The sequence below is a fragment of the Rhipicephalus microplus genome, chromosome 8 (genome assembly GCF_043290135.1).
Source record: "Rhipicephalus microplus isolate Deutch F79 chromosome 8, USDA_Rmic, whole genome shotgun sequence".
Lineage (NCBI taxonomy): Eukaryota > Metazoa > Arthropoda > Arachnida > Ixodida > Ixodidae > Rhipicephalus > Rhipicephalus microplus.
Window position 1 is genome coordinate 46,866,213 of NC_134707.1, and position 17,930 is coordinate 46,884,142.

General features: G+C 40.1%; 3 protein-coding genes across 6 annotated transcripts in view; 1 reads left to right on the forward strand and 2 right to left on the reverse strand.

The window, feature by feature from the left end:
• LOC119165385 (uncharacterized) overlaps positions 1-6,024 on the reverse strand; it is a 28,528-nt gene extending 22,504 nt beyond the window's left edge. For all 3 annotated transcript variants that reach the window (XM_075871718.1, XM_075871719.1, XM_075871717.1), the window contains exons 1-2: positions 3,074-6,024; positions 327-482 (exon numbers count right to left, since the gene is read on the reverse strand). In XM_075871718.1, the coding sequence (XP_075727833.1) occupies positions 327-482; positions 3,074-3,161 (244 nt within the window). In that variant the 5' untranslated portion in view covers positions 3,162-6,024. The remainder of the gene's footprint in view (positions 1-326; positions 483-3,073) is intronic.
• Positions 1-17,930, forward strand: part of LOC142768998 (uncharacterized) — a 147,541-nt gene that overhangs the window by 23,789 nt on the left and 105,822 nt on the right. The window lies entirely within an intron of this gene.
• On the reverse strand, positions 6,648-16,970 carry LOC142768997 (uncharacterized). Its single transcript, XM_075871727.1, has 4 exons — positions 16,436-16,970; positions 13,663-13,824; positions 10,232-10,396; positions 6,648-8,305 (listed from the first exon to the last, which is right to left on the reverse strand). Exons 1-4 carry the CDS (start codon positions 16,515-16,517, stop codon positions 6,789-6,791), a joined length of 1,926 nt encoding a protein of 641 aa, XP_075727842.1. The 5' UTR covers positions 16,518-16,970; the 3' UTR covers positions 6,648-6,788.

Below are 17,930 nucleotides of genomic sequence, written 5' to 3' on the forward strand. Positions count from 1 at the left end.
TTATCGCGTGAGTCGTCGTGTCAATGCATGCGCAGTTTGCTCAGCGTAATACCTAATACAATCCTACGCAACACAGAATTAGCACGCACGCACCCATAGTGCAGAGCTTAATTGATATTAAACATTATAATCATCTGAAGTGCCACTAGGAGTATCCATTTATTGTGTGCGAGGTGACCTCAAAAATACCAACTTCTAAGTAATCAAGACCATTTCACAGGTAAAACTAGAAAGAAAAGTAACTTTCGCTTTAATGCTCGTCTGATAAACAATGCCTTACTCGCTATTTATTATATATAACACTCTAATGCTGCAAGTGTACTTACTACTCCTGCATGTTAGCGCGCATTCGTTTCTTGCGCTGAATGGAGCGTCTTGCTGGCATGTTGGCTCGCAGATTCCAGATTTGCTGTTATAAAAATATTTCACGGGTCTGCAGTTTCGGGTTTCCGAAACAGGAAAACGTGCGGCACACTTGGCATCTGCAGAGAGAACACAAAACTGTTATCAGCACATTTTTTTTACCAACACCAAACTTTCGATCATATTAATGTGCAGATGAGGACGAAACGCGAGCAACTCTCGGATGTTTATATTTCGTGGCACGTCAAAGTACCCAAGCTGCTCTAAATTATTGTGGACAACAAACTAGCAGCTTGCTTCCTTTATTCTGCGTAATAATATCCAGGGCATCATTAGTAATAAATTATATGTAATAATTTACCAGTACATTTAAAACAACACCGAAATATGATGGCAAAAAACAAGTTATACTGAAATTACTACCATGACTTTTAACTTTTAATGTGGAAGACAGTAGTTCATGCCGCATTAGCAAAAACAACAAAGATAAAATGAGGGGTCTGGTTAAAATCAATGAACTGTGTACAGATAATTTTCTGAAAGTAGTATTTGTAGTGGCCACGTTACCGGAATACCAGTGTTGCGCAGTTATACTGGCCGAATTAAAATTAACCATGGGGACACAAAAAAAAATTGACGGGAACAGAAATATACGTGAAAGGTATGCTGTGGACATGATGCTATACTGTCAATATCTGTGGGTGTAACGGCGTGTCAGCACCGGTGACAAACAGGAATATTCATTCTGAACAAGGAAGTGCTCACGCTAGAGGCAGAACGCACTTTCACAGCGAAGTTAGCTTTGACGCTTTCAGTCGAGTTCTTGTGTTTTTGCATTGCGATGAATAGACATATTCTGTATATCTGTAAACAAGCAATTAGTACCATGACGGAAGCATTAGGAGCCTCAACAAACATAAAAGTGGATCCTTCATTACGTCGGCACTTCGCGTCCGTAGCGTCGTCACGTGTGACACTAAAAAACCATCGCAATGTGACGACGTTAGCAACGACGTCATACAGACAACTCAAGCGGCCGAAGCTGCAGACGTCAACATAGCGTCCTGTAACGCGACAAGGTAAAACGGCGTCATCTCTAGCCGTCGTCGCTTGGTAAAAAGTGGTGCGATCACGGAGGCTATGATAAACAAAGTAAGCAAAGAAAACTCGCAATGTCTCCAATCTTGAAGGCAGTACCGCAACCAGGACATGTGCGTGCAGAAAGCTTTGGGAAGACGCATGGAAGTATCAATACTTTGGCTAAGAAAAAAAAAACGAAGAAACTTGCAATGCCTCTAATCGTGGTGGCAGTACTAAAAGCAGGAAATGTAGATAAACCTTTGGTAAGCGCAATAAAGTATCAATTCACCGGCTAAGAAAAAAAAAGAAACGAGGGGGTTTTGCGCCTTCGAGTCGTCTTACACGAATATATAAGAGACCCTACGAATGCGCAACAACCATATGTTGACATAAATTTTTAAAACGCATCCGGTAATATCAAAACCATGCTGAAGTTTAAAATTTAGTAATTGTACTCTCATCAAATGCCGCAAAACAATATTTAGTTCATAGCAACGTCGGAGAGTGGGTGATACGCAAATGAAAGGTAGCATCATTACAATACTTTGCTGACATCGAGGATATGACAATATTCAATCTGGTCGGAATGAATAATTGCTGAAAAATTTAGACACTTTCCAGGCTGAATATGTTGCTCTACACTGGAAAAGCTGAGTCCACACATGAGGGCCGTGTTCACAATAATTCATTGTAAACAAGAATTGCATGTGGATTTATTATGATTCAAATTCTGGTAATAGAATGAAAGTGCCAATCGGAATATATTTTGATCTGAGTCAGGCAGTTTACAGTTTTCGCCAACATCAAGGCTTTATGGCAGCTCAAGGAAAGCGCAGTGACAGCAACGGCTGAAGTTAATCCTTCAGGCAAAACGTTAGTGTATATATATACGTAAAAATTGTGCATACTCTAAATCTACAGCGGGTATATTTCAGAAGTATTGTGCAATGGTACGGTTGTGTATTGACGGTAGTACACAAATTTAGCCACATAACAGGTACTTGAAGGCTTAACTGGTATACCATACGTGTGTCTGTGAAATTACAAATTATATCGCGTTATTTTTTGCCGCAGTATTTAATTTAAAATGACGAAAAATTTTTTTTAATCTGCATAGTAAAATAACTTCTGGTTGTGCTGCCATGAGTATATGTAAGGGGGCGCAGGACTTCATGAAAGCAGCTTCTATTAACCACTCCTCTCCACAAACTAAATTATGTCAAGGTCACTCGCCCCAGTTGTGTTAAACTACCAGGGCTCAATCTGGTTATACTGACTATCAATTGCTAATATAGGAAGCGGTTGGCCTATATTACGTAATTTGAAACGACGGGGATTAGCTATTTTCTGCAAACCTATATTGGATGTCGGCTGGTTTTCATTAAAATATTAGTGATGCTTACACTTCGTTTGATAATCTTACAGTAGGATGCTCCTGGTGATCTTCGTTCATCTATTAGTATTTAGCGTAATTATTGCTTTCAGTCATCCAACGTAATTAAATCAACAAATAAGTTAGCGTTTCCTAAAAAAAAAAGAACAGAACGAAACAGTCGTATTGAATAATAACACTGTGCTATTCGAGGGTTGAAAAGTCATGCATATAGGAGCCAATCAAAACAGTATTTACTGTATGGTTTAAGCTGTGTTGATCTCGCAGCACCGGATACTCCGACCACCCATAAAATACAGATAGCAGAGATGACCCTAGGCATCATTTTCCTGGGTTCAGGCTGCTTCGCGTTGTATTGTTCATTGCGCTGCTGGACGATAATGGTCGGTAAACATGCGAGTTAAAAATGTAAGGCAATAAAGCAAGTCTGGCCACTTTGCAGACAGTGCACATATGTTAAAAAGGGCTGGCCATGCTATCACAAAACGTATGCCCGTGCATAAAACATCCACTGGCAGGTTAAGGTGCCCCGCCTAGCTACCATATGTGCATTGTCCATTGTGTCGGCATTTCACAGAAGCCGTAAAACAGGAGTAAAAAGCCTAGTAAGTAATGAAGTGTCCAATAACACCTAGAACAAGGCTGAATGCACGAACATCCGTGTACTCGCTTATACGAACACCCTGCGTGTTTGAAATACCCAAGATAAACACCCCCGGGCATGTCTTATAAAAATAATGATATCATACTTTTAAAATCTAGTGCCGCGAAATTGATTACTGACATCAATAATTTATTGTATAAGCATGAAGGCCTATACTTTTTCAGTTCTTTGTACTACTTGCCTGCAAAACTGCTTCAAGTTATTTTTACGTAATACCTAGTGAACTCCAGGTAAATTTGGCAGCGGTGTCACAATGCATGCATAAGTATTGCGTCGGGTTGGTGTGCATAATAAATAATTTGTCCCTCAGTATAAATTGAGTTTGAATGTGGCGTAGTCGAGGTGCAACAAACTATTTTCGCAGTGATGTTGTAAAGTAGCATTACTGAGTAATTACAGTTTTTGAGAACTCTGAATAAGCGCAGCCTCGTTTCTTTTTCGCTGACACAATGCCTCGGATGCACCTTCCATTCTATGGCGAGATCAATTTCAATTTGATGTATTCTAGTAACGTGGACTATCTACCTATTGTTTCCTCTTACCTTCTTATTTCATCGGCAGTTGCACGCCGAGTTGTTTTGTTCGAAATAACTCGTTGTTATAGTCGACTTGTCTGCTGACGCTTACGCACGTTTTATATTATACCCCTACGTTCACTTTACTCGTGCAGTCTCATAAAATATTTGGTGGTAGAAATGAGCAAGGGCCTTCGCAGAAAATGCTATATGTTCAGGATCATCTAGAACTTATTGACAACTGGCTGATCTAGAAAACAATGGATGCCTTCTGCGGGTGGACATTCATTCATGACTCACCTTTTCAGCTTCAAGTAAAAGCTCACAATAGTCCATGCACCATCTATACTCGGGGCTTTGAAATTACCCCAGTTTGCGGATCATGGTCAACAAGCTTATTTTATAAGGGGACGTGCATGACGGAGAAGGTGGTTAGAGAGAGAAAGGGCTCACTTTTCTCGCGTTTTTTTATATCGGCGCTTGGTAAAGGGGACATGGCGGCAGCTTTCGAGAAACACTTCAATACCAATTCCTTTAAGCACTAAAATATGCAGATGCCGTTTCTCAAATAATTGAACATATTCAGATCTTGTGCCGATGTATGTTTCAACCCATGATTGCTACAAGGCGTGTCTCACAAATACATGCTTAGGACCAGTCACTTCTAATTGAAGCTTTGATAATCGCAATAGGCGAGAACGTAGTCAGGGTTTCATTTAGCAAATGAATGAACCCTTAGTAATTTTGAAGCCCAATACAACGGAAATACAACGGCTGAAGTTCTCAACCCACTGACTTGACACACGGCAATGGTTAGCTGCGACGAGAGAATAAACGTCCGCATTTCTTCTTGCGCGAAGTCGACCCACGTAGTTAACCGAAAGTGACCATCCTCAACAAACTTCTTCCTCTTCAACAATCACAACACAACATGTGCTCGCAGATGTAAGTACTTTTGAACATGACGATAAGCCAAGAATCCTGTCCGCGGGCTGCATGCAACCCGTCGGCTGTGTGCTTGGGGCTCATCATCTAGACACTATATACGGTGTAGCTAATATCTTTGTACATGTAAATAAATTTATCTAAGAAATTGTCTTTAAGTATACATGCAATAATTGAAAAGTAATTATTATGCACCGAGGACTTTACTTTATACCACCGGTGCATTCAGTTACCAATATTTATAGAGAGTGAAGTGTAGTGAAAAAGCAATGAACAATAAATGTTGGGTTATTCTTTAAAGCGTAGCGGCACTTTACTCAATATATAAATGTATGTGCTCTCAGAACTAGGACAGTGTCACTATTGAGATGTTTATACTAGCGTGGACGCTTAACTTGTACAAAAATACGCAAAACGCACATGTCATAGCAAAATTTCATTACATGATTCCAAAGCGTAATAATATTGAAACACACAAAATACATACCGCGTTTATATATAGGCGACTACGACTTAACTGTTGTGCTAGCGCGACGATCGGAAGACGACACTTGGTGGGACGTAACTAAAATATCATTTAACAATGAATGACATTACGAACACCACAATGAAGGTGTAACGAAATTGTGTCAACAGGCACCAAATAAGTTCTACAAAATGGCAACGACCAAATGACAATTCTAATTTGTGTACTTTGCGCTGCAGAATGATAGAAAAGTTAATTGCTTCTTGTTCCACTGCAGTTCCTACTTCTTGTTCCACTGCAGTTCCTAGGAATATAAATGAAAGCTTTAAAATAGTGCTTGAACTTAGTACATCAAGCTGTATTTACGTCGGCTATCTGAATTGAGTTCGGATATACCTTACAGCTGATCAGTATAGCATGCTTCACTTAGTCGTTTGCATGTTTGTTTTTGGCGGATTGATCTCCATAGGGCTCGTGCATTGTTATAGAGCAATCAGCACTAGTGGCTTTCTAAAAACTGATCCAGCTGATTCACGTGTATCACAGCATCTCGGTTAGAAACACTTAATTTTGGGATAGTACATCGTATTTCGCAAGGGGGGGGGGGGAAGAGAGATGGTGTGAAAAAAGCACAGAGGCTAAGCGGAAATCAAGCAAAAATAATGTATTCAAGCAAGACATTGGTGTTTTAAAACTCTTTAGAATAAAAGTAACTAGGGTGCATTTGTATGGTAGGTCTTATCCCAGCCGTATTGGCAACATGAACAGCAACGTATTTGTAGAGAAGCAACACAAGAGACCTATAAAGAAGGGACGCAGATTAGGGCTACTTTTCAAGTGAGCTATATTGTGCAACGAAAGGTTTTCCGGGTGTTTAATGTTTAGCGTTTATCTTGTTCTTAAAACTCAGCACTGAAAAGAACATGAAAACCACCTTTGCGGATAACTTAGGCTTGCAGGAGAGAGAGAAAGTGAGACAATAAATATGGCTGTTAGTGGGCCAAATAACCAGGATTTAATAATGACTTTTCAATGACAGCAGTAAGCATGTCTATTTGCATTGAAAAGTTGGAGGCATTCGCGTTTATACACAGTTACAGTTAGAAGAATTCTTCTAGCATGCCTGCTAAGCTTGGTATTCGTCAAAACACTCGTGACAATACACATAGACCCTTCGCAAACACAGTTTGACAAGGGGTGATTCACTAAGACTAATTTGGGTAAAGCATTAGTGAACTTTTATTGCATGAACCTATTTTATTGAGAACGCTGTAAGGAACTCTTGGTCGTGAGATGAACCCTTCGATTTATAAAACATTCACTTAGGCACATGCAAATTAATAGTTCTAAATTGTTTCTTGTTTAGGTTGAGACAGTTTGGTGAAGCATACTACGGTGCGCCGTTTGATGTTGTACGGACACTACACGGCGTTGTATCGAGATTTTGGACCCCGCATTTGGGTTGGAATTCAAAATTGAAGTGGGCAACTGTGATGGAAAAGCAATGGTTTGGTGTTGCTGAGCATTTTGTTTTGAACCTGCTGGTGTCATTCGCGCATTCCACTGCTGTTTTGTCGGCTGGCCGTTTGACGACAGCTGTGTAGAGTGGTTCAGATTAGGTAAGTTTGACCGATCAATACGCTGCACCACAGCATTCGGCTGGCTCTCTGGCGATACTCCACCAATGCTCGAGTTGAATTGGCCCTGTTGTACGCCTTGTGTGCTTACTGTTGTCGCATTACCAATCTGTGGTGGCTGCGTGCTGGGATTTTGACGTACTGAACCTACTCCATAAGCCGGCTGCGTTTCCGTGGTTTGTGGCTGGCCGCCAGTAGAAGCTCCGCTTCCCCATGACCAGTGGTGCTCTTGCTTTGAATTTGAGGGTGTCATTTGAGTTTTTGGGTGCTGCGTCACATTTAGTGGTGCGCTTGCGCTGCCCACCTGCTGTTGCTGGCTAAGCTGTTGTATGTATAACGTCCCTGCAGTATTTCTCCACTGTGGCTGCACAGAACCTGAGATTCCTCCGGACCCCGATTGCAGCAATGGTATTCGTGAGCCATTTGGAGATAAGATACCATTACTCCAGTGATGTTGGGCGCTTTGTGGAGGAATGTGGGACCCCGTATCACCCCTCCATGGCTGTTTTACTGGCTGCTGATTGGACACCGGCAAATTTTTATTACCGAGTTGGTGAGACGACAAAATTTGAGCCATGCCGTGATTGGACTGGTCTAATGGCGATGGCTGCGACGTTCCAGGTCCATTCCACTGCTGCATCCCAGATTGCTGGGCAAACTGAAACCCCCTTCCGGGGCCCCGAGTATGCGTGTTCACTGGTGGAAATACATTATTCCATGGTTGTTGTGGCTGCTGGTGTGTAGTAGTTGAACCCACCAAATTGGGGTTAGATGGCTCATGCCCACGTGATAGCATCGTTCCCGAAGTTGCTTGCCCTTGCATTCCTAGCTGATAATTGGAGGATGGCGTTGCCCCGTTATGCAGCGGTATCGTTGGTGTACTTCCTATTAACTGTGGTATCTGCGGTATATGTTGCGGAGACGATGTCATCTCTCCAGTATTCGACTGAGAGGGGAAGCTACTGCCCGGTGCACCGGGCCGCTGAGGCAAATTTGACGATGATGCATTGGGAATCAATTGATGTTGCCCAGGTGGTGGCATGATTTCTGGAGTCATTTGCCCTTGGATTCCTTGTTGTTGATGGGTGGATGGCCTTCCTTCCACTTGCAGGGGAGGCACAGCTCTATTCCCCGGAAACTGCGGTATCTGCTGTGGAAATGATGGTCCCCCTCCATTACTCGGGTGGGAGGGGAAGATGTTGCTCGGTACACCAGGCACGGTTCGTGAAGGGGCTGTTGTTTCTGCATTTTTTGAAAAGTGATTTGTCAGAATGTCGTGTGAAAGAAGTTTGAGATTCATATAAAGAAGGTATGTAACCTAACCTGTTTACTCAAGAAATGTCAGTGCCTCTCATGCCAATGTATGAAATGAAGCACTCACTTATTCTTGCCAAGATGCTAAACCATCAGACAAGACATCATATAATTTTTCTTTAGTATAATTGTTTTTGATACCATAATTTATTGAATGATTACTTTAAATACTTAAGTGCCACCAGCATTTAGTAGAGTTACAAGTTATGTGATGCATGCAGTGATTACTATATAGTTCCCGCTTATGTTCATAACTTCCGAATCTGTTGATGTGACTATGGTGCGAGATAGGAATTTCCACAAAATATTAGGCTTTGTTGTTTTCTATGAGCTTCACTAATCATCCACTAAAACTAGAGAAGCCTGTGACAAAAACCTAAAGTGGGCGAATCGTGTTAATAGAGATGTCTCCGCTAAATAGCAGCGCCCTCTTTATTTTTCTTTAACTAAAGTGATTCCTCTTCACAATGAGCTTCTATTTATCTTGATATTTATATGCGAAGGCATAATTTTTGTTTTTATGCATTTTGATTCGTTTTAAGTATAATGATTCATGAGTTTATCCACTCACACTTGTCAACAGAAAAACATAAGTGGTCAATTTATTCAGTGTAGAAGGAACTGAATTCGCGGCTTCATAAAGTGGAATTACACGTGAAATCACAGAAAACACGCTATGAGCTAGTCTACTTTAAACACTCTTTCGAGTGCGGCTTGACTATCTATATAAAAGTAACTTTAGCGCTATTTTTATTAGGAAACTGATACCAGTTAACGCGAGAGCACACCATCTTATAAGAATTGTGAAAACTTGAGAGGGAATTTGCGTTTCAGAGAATCGTCACATTTAACACATTCAATTAGACAAAGAGAAGTTTTTGAGCACACATGTGGGAAGCTACATGTTTAGTAGGCCTAATTAGCCGGAGGTCTCTCAATTGTTTTTTATTTAATTGCCATTTCTACGTTCGCAGCTTTGAGAGCCTGCAGGGATAATTAGGTCAGAAGGTATATAGAAGTTGCGTTCATGACAGCAATGCCCGAGTTATAGATGTAGTGTTGAATTGGTGACATAAAATATTATTACGGTATCAATCAGCCACATTACTTTGGGTAATTAATGGGCTCTATCAGTGCAAGTGAAGTCTGCTCTAATCGATTTGTTATATATTACAGCAGGTGCGTGGCACATTCTTGTCTACTCAAAGAACAGCAGTACATAATCCATTCTACGCAAAGCACATGAGTTAGCATGGATAAGATATTAGGCTAATGATAGTCATATTTGTTGGAATACACCTTCAAAACATCATGACATGATTATGAGGGACGCCGAAGCGGAGGGCGCCAGATATCTTTAGCCCATGGGGTTCTTAAATCTTCTCACTAATCTAAGCACTCAGGCCTCAAGCATTTTCGTCATCATCGAAAAGGTCGTTGGTCCGGCCGCGGTTTGATCCCCTCACATCCTACACATTAAGATCAGCAGTAAAGCACCACAACCTTCTTGGTTTATATATTATTCGCTCATTCCAATAGAAATACGCGAATTTTGTGACAGCCAATGTAATGAGCAGCTGTTGCTCCGGGCAAACTTCTGTTGGTCTTGAGAGAAACGGAAAGAAGTGGGTTAGAGGCGTTCACTAAAAATAGAAACTAACCGACGCACATTGCAGCCGATATTACGAACACGCAGCAACATTTGGAAATTAGGATTATACAGCTATGTTTATGGCGTTATAGAATACAAGGTCAAACCTCGCACTTTTGAACATGAAAACATCTGCACATTTAAAAGCCTTGTTCCTTACGTGTGTAATAATATATAATGAAAAGTTCCAGGTAGATACATACTTGCGCGGCATGTTTTTTGGCATTCTCCCAAGGTGGGGAAGTTGTTTCCTCTGTATGTGCAGCCCAGCTCCGCGATGCAAATACCTTTTGCGGTGCTAAAGTAGTATACAGTCACCAATCCAGATGCGCAACTTGCACGCGGACGGTGTATGAAGCACACTTCGACTGAAACGGATATGCATAATATTTTAGAAACAGGAATCGGTAACTTCATTTTGACAATAAGCTGATTCACGCTAGCATTTCCCAGTAAGAGTTCATCTGTTAGAGCCTACATACATACATACATACATACATACATACATACATACATACATACATACATACATACATACATACATACATACATACATACATACATACATACATACATACATACATACATACATACATACATACATACATACATACATACATACATACATACATACATACATACATACATACATACATACATACACACACACACACATACATACATACATACATACATACATACACCAAGTTCTTAACGGACTACCATGACAATGGCAAGCATGGATACTCATAGCGTTACACTTTCTACTCAAGATAGAGAGCCGTCTCTACTTAAAATAGTTGTTAAAAACGTGCCATTACGGCTTATTTTTCAGATATTTGCTCAGCCGCAAAAATGCTTAATAGTTTATGCCAATAAAAACTAAACATAATAAGAAAACAAAAACGAAAACACCTTGAACTTCGATTTTTAGGTCATATTCACTTGGTTCAACCTTGAGTGACATGTTCCAAGGCATTCTTATGTTTTTGCTTTGTCTTCCTCATCGTAGCACAGTAATTAGTTGTGCAAATGGTCTGGCTGATTGATTTGAATGCTTACGTTTTCTAAATGGTATCTTGGCAATATGTGAATCACTCCGTACATTCTGAAACTAAGATGTGACCACTTCGAACACGTTCGAAACTGAAGTTTTTGTCTACAGCTTAGAGCCAATTTTAAACTCTCATCCGTACTCTCAAAAGCAGTCATCGCTACATATCAGGAATATGCCTTGCTTTCAGTGTACTCACAATTGTGTGATGAGACTGTCACATTCGTAGGGACAGCTATCAAGGACAGGTATATACTTTGTGATCACATTCATTGCTTTTAACATATTTTTCTAACGGTCTTTCAGTGATATGACCTTTACTGTTTTAGTGAAGAGTAGTGTGTTTAACAGAGCAGGAATAGGGGCCTTTGGCTGCATAAATAGAGTTTCCCGCATAACAATTACAAAATGTTTCAAAGGAAGTCTAGCATTGCATAAAATGTGAGGTGAATTTAACGATTTTATTAGGTTGTGTGACTAAAGAAGGAAGCTGAATACCAAAGTAAATATCCCCAGGGCTCCTTATTTTCATACATTGACTATAACGTACTGAATCGGCCACCAAACACAATTTATCATTGCTATTCCTGGAATACTTGACATAAAAATGGCGATACCTTTCTAAGTTTGGTACAGATATATAGTTTTTACTAAGCATGCACTCCACTGCACTCACGTCAAAGTATCTAGGAGCTCCATTCAAGGCCCTTGCACCATTTTGACCCGTCTGGAAGCCACACCCATGCACGACGAAACAGACTCGGTATTTAGTAACGATCCTACCTATAACGCATGCTGTTTGGTGCATTGTTGGCTGCTTTCGTTGTTTCGTGACATATTTTACAGATAGCACCAATCGTCTCCTCTCAACTTCTTTGTTTGACATACTCGCAGAAGCACTGAATTCGTTCGCTGCGCCTTGGCATTTCATTAGCCTTTCGTGACTTTCCGAAACCATCTATAAGTGAATACACACCCTGTCGAGGAATTTCCCCTGTGTCAGGATGACATGGGATGTTCTATGTTCAGACCGCCTTCTGGTGGCCCTCGTGTGGTTTGACACGCACAGGTGTCACATGGCTAAACTTAAGAGAGCCTCACAGCAGTGTTGCCAAGCTTGAATTAATTGGCGAGCTTGGCAGCCTTCTTTGTCTCTCTTCGGTTTTCGCTTTCTTTTTTCATGTTTTTCTTTCTTGGTGTCTTTTACAGTTTTTACAGTTTTTTTTCTTATTTTTATTTAACCATAATGTTCATCCCACTTTTCGGTCTTTCACTCATTCTAAATTTTTTGCCTGCTTCCAATATTTCTCATTTTTATACGTAGCTCTGCATGAGTTGCGGGCCCATAAAGTGATCCCGACTGAATGTCCTCAAGGCACTGGATGAAAAAGAGTAGCAATACCTCTTTGGCAGGAGCCTGCTGTGAATACGCAATAGCTGGTCTGCTACTTATGTTCTGCCTGTTTTCATGTCATCATCAAGTACCTTGAAGGACAACAAGAATACTGTTCTTGGTTAAAAACGTGTGCTTGAGATGGCGGTGGTACAGTAAGTGGCTAGCCGTGCTCCTTCATGGACTTTGGAATTGATGAAATCTTAATTTTTTCCTCTGAATCAGTACAATTACTTACGTCAAGCGACGACAATAGCATACGATCGCTGCACGCAACGAATATGACCGCATAGGATAACTTAGTCCTCTAATGTGCCCCACACCTGAAAACAATGCCGCGTTAGCTTTTCAGTGTCGCTACGAGGGAGTTCTTGGATTTCTAAGGACGAAAAAAAGTCATTAGATTATACGACGTTCCCAGTTACACGAAGTAATTGTGGCGTGGTGGTTGTGGTGTTGCAACAGGTCACCACGTCTTTAAATCGTGTTTTAAATTTATCTGCCTAACAACTTTGTCAAAGTCGAGCCATTACAGAGACGTAAAGTTCTTTGAAGCTCTAAATATTTTTATTGTGGACGATAGCAAGGCCTGGCGATAAGAAAATGAAACTGAACCTATAAGCTATCAGATTGCGAACGCTCCGTAAGCATGCAGGGTGGGGCTGTCGGGGACGTTATAATATTGGCTTCAGTTCTAAGCCTCAAGACTAGGACATAACTATCAGGCAAGCTGTCGTCTTAACTCTTGGAATACTATAGACCAATAGAAGTATTGAACAAATATTTCTAATGCAAGAATGCCGTAGCATGTCACTGCAATTGAAATAAGACCGCAATGGCTGTGAATGGTACCCATGCCATAGAGATTCGCAGTGACAGCAAGCACTGAGTGTAGCCATCATCAGCATTATAGCCGCATGACGTAACACAAATAACTGATACGCAAAAGAAACTTGATTGAATAATGCACTGATATCAGGAAATGAACTGTTGTCAGGGGACAAAATATTATTTTGCTATTCGAGAAAGGCCTTCACTGTTATGGATCGTATTCAGCATTTGAAATTTTCACAAAAATGATGAGTTACATTCACAAAAATATCAAGATTTGTTAAAGGAAACACATGGCATTCGTGGCGATAGTGATTGCCAAAAGGTAAACACAGAAAAGAAGGTGCCTTCCTTACTGCTTCTGCAAGTCTGGCTGCATTCCAGGAACGTTGAAAATGGAGCTGAGTTGCAGCAAACCGGTTGGCACCGGTTATTTATTTTGTCGTACTGGTATCGATACGCTGAACACTTGGTAACAACTTTCATGGGTTGCGAAATGCTGCACCTACGGTCATGAGCTGTGAAAAACAGAATTATCATCAGCAAGAACTGGGTCAACTGTGGCAAGCTATTCTTTGTTCTTGCCAACGTGTTACACTATTTAACATTTAATGACAATTGCATTCATACTTAGTGGATTATACCGAGGTAGTTTCAATACACATGTAAGAATAAAAGAATATTTCAAATTACTTTACGACAGGAAAGCTCACTACCAAGGATTACGAAGCCTGTAATAACGCAGTCTTGTTGACTTTTTCTTTAATAAACTTATCGGAACATATATTGAACGTTAGCATTAACAGCACGTCGTATCTAATCAACTCAATATTTAAACTCATATTTTAGTTAGTTACACTTTTTCGGCTAATTGATATGGGTATGTTATGTGGCCAGACCACCAGACCATGGTACATATATACCCTAACGCCTTAGCTTCCATATGTTCACAGTTTTCTGGAGCCTTTTTTTTATTGCCAAACAAGAGTATTTTATTATTTGACCATATTTCACATTTAGAAGCTCAATACTCGGTAGGTACAAGTCACATTGAATGTATTATTTGCACACATATGAGGTTGTTTCTTATCGAACATATGCTAACGGCAACAGGCTCTATAGTCGTGCATAAAAACGTCACGATTCGGAGAGTGCTTACTGAGATCAAATACTGTGCTCGCTGACGAGTAGAAATTGACATATCTAGGTCACTGATGCCTTCAGGCGATTACGTAGTGCCAATACTAATGCGGGTCAAAGCTCGTCCAATGACAGCAGAATATGCTAAAGACAAATTGAAAAAAAAAACGTTCAGAAATAAACAGTGAAAAATCTAAAGGTATTTCTTCTGACCAGAGCACCACCTGCAAGGGACTTTTTGGTTTCAATGGGTGACAGGAATGGAGTAAACGTGGGAGGCGTTGTGCTGAGTTATGGAGTTGAGCTGTTGCAGTGGCTCGGCCCCGTTTTTAAGGAGATTCTGCACCTGAACACTCACTTTTCGCCCTAAATGTTTGGGGACTTTCTGAAATACGCGCTGTAGCTTTGCACACGTGCATGGATTGTCATCCTGTAAAGCTACAAAAATTGCTTCTCCCAAATTTCCCAAAATGCCCCTCATATTGTTACGGCACAAATAATTAGCTCACGCAGCATCTGTATGCCAATTCCCAAGATAAATAAATAAATAAATAAATAAATAAAATAATATATATATATATATATATATATATATATATATATATATATATATATATATATATATATATATATATATATATATATATATATATACGCTCAATATTTACCACAATGTGTTTGCCCAAAGCGAGCATCTGGAAAATATTTTTCCAGAACCATTTCGCATTGTTTACTGGCGCTCAAAGAATCTCCGCGACAGGTTGATATCGTCAAGCTTAAACGAACCCACAACATCTGTTTGTCCACTTTGCAAGAAGCTACGCTGCAATTTTTGTCTACATATGCAAACCAACCAGAAAGACGTTGGTAACGTCATTACGCTTCACCCTTAAAATTCGCGGCTCCTTGAATTGCGATAGCTCGAACGTTATATTTATGCCGGAGTGAAGCCTCTGCCAAGAACATTATATTGATCAAACAGAATCGCCGTTCCGTATGCGCTTCTTCTACAAACATAGATACGGTACCTAACCTCCCACTTTCAATACACATTCGCTTACCAGGGAACTCTTTCGATAAAAGCAGTGTCACCATACTTGAATCGGGCTTTCATTCTCATCACGATCGTGAAATCCGTGGATCGTAGCTCATTTATAAATTCAACACCCTCTTATCAGGCATAAAACGAAAGTACAGGCACGCTTTATATAGTGTGCCCATCAAGCATTTTCAGCCTTAACCCACGGCCCCTGGCGTCATAGGTTAAGCTTGTTTGATACCATCTCTAATGCCTATTTTATTGTGTAGATATGCGTATCCAAGTTTTACAGTTACTTGCGTTGATCAATTGCCGCCGTTATCCCGAATATGAATGCAAGACTGTATACTTGAATGCGCACGTGCCGATAAAAGCATCAACTGCTCATCTTATTTATATCATAATGACTGAGCTGTTTATGTGACAAACAATCTGACTGTAAGGTCACGCGGCGTTTTCATAGTTTCATGTTCATGTTTGCTTTGTAATTTTGTCATTATCTGCCCCCTTCCCCCGTTCTTACAGAGATGCTGTGTGCGCGAAGTAGTGATTTCTGTCCGTTAGTGTTTTATATTTCTATATATATATTGTTTCGCATGAATTTTAAGTGGACCGTCATGCACACTTTCACGCCACGAATTACCAAATCATTGGTAGAATCGTGTTGACAAGGAAACGTGGTCCACCAGCCGAAACGTCAGAAAATGTATCGTGCAAAGTCAAGGTTTGTCGTACTCTATTTTTACAATATATATATATATATATATATATATATATATATAAAGTGAAAATTGTTATTTTTCTTCCGTTAACAAATATATTATAAGTGTATGGATATTAGTTTGAAAGATTTGGGGCTGCACACAAAATGCTAACTACACATGATATTTACGAAAATAAAAGTGTGCGAAATAGATACAAAGCGTTGAAGGCAGAACTTCATGAAATACCTGTTGGCTGACTGATTGGTGACCAAGCAATAGAGATCCCCGCTACCGTTAAAATACTTAATGTCTTGATGTTTACGTTCATCTTCACTGACCGACAGCATTTACCGGCCTCAACGCAACTGTAGAACTTCCTTCAAGAGCAAGAGTACGCATTTTTAAACCCCACGCATGACACAAGACAAAGAATGAACCCCGAAAATGAAGGTTGGACACAACCTTTCCGCAGTTCTAAAACGTACTGAACCAAGTACCTCGACAATAAGTTCGAGCGCTAAGAAAATTTCATCCTATTTTGTTTTAAAATTGAATCAGCAGTGACTGACCGATGTGACATATGCAAATCACACAGCTTTTACACAAACTTCTACGTCTTTCATAGCCTCTGGTGACACAATAACTCGAGACTATTACCAGCATTGTTCTGGTAACAGTTATATATAAGCCGTGCATTTATATTACGCGCCGTCTGAGTTGAAGAAAGGACATATTGAGGGCACGTCACTGTCTAAAAAGTTTCCATACGCCAAGTATATAGTTTGTAATATTGCAACAGCACATTTTCTTGGACAAAAACTCTACATTTTTTCAAGTGTTGACGTCACAATGGCGACTGAAGAACTGTTGGGTGGATTGCGTTACTGAGTATTGGGTAATGAAGCCTCTTGGCTAGAAGAAGAATGCTTTGTAACGCTTTAAAAGATGCATAGCAACCGCAGGAAATTCACCTCTCTATTTGTTTATATATATATATATATATATATATATATATATATATATATATATATATATATATATATATATATATATATATATATATATATATATATATATATATATATATATAGGCAGGCATGGTGGTTGAGTGGCCGTAGCGTTGCATATAGTCTAGTAGATCCTCCGTGAGCGGAGGATCTACTAGATGAAGGCCAGACTCTAGGCCGAAACGTCGAAATAAACCACGTTGTGACCGCTCACGGAGGATCTACTAGACTATATATATATATATATATATATATATATATATATATATATATATATATATATATATATATATATATATATCATATATATATATCATATATATATATATATATATTGTCGCAGTACAACGCGAACAAAGCACAAGCACGCCTTGAGGCAGCGAAAGCAGCGTGTTCTCAACAGCTGAGCCGCAAGATTTTCTTCTTCGTTCTCCAGTTAAGCCAGAGACCCACTATCTGGTGTCCGCTAAATCCCCCCATCATTGTTTTTGTCCACATGTAGACACGTTTGCCTCCCTCTCAAAGAGCATCGACCCGATGCGAAGTCAATAATGCAGTGTTTTTTTAAAGAAAAGTCTCACGCAATCACTCGCTGACGTAAGGCTTCATGCGCACTACGTGAACGAGTTCAGTATGGTGCTGGTGATGCTTGGTACTACACGAATTGTCGGGAACGACTTCGTAAGTGACGTCATTCAGTTGTCGCAGCACTCGGTGCGGCAGCACTTTCGTGC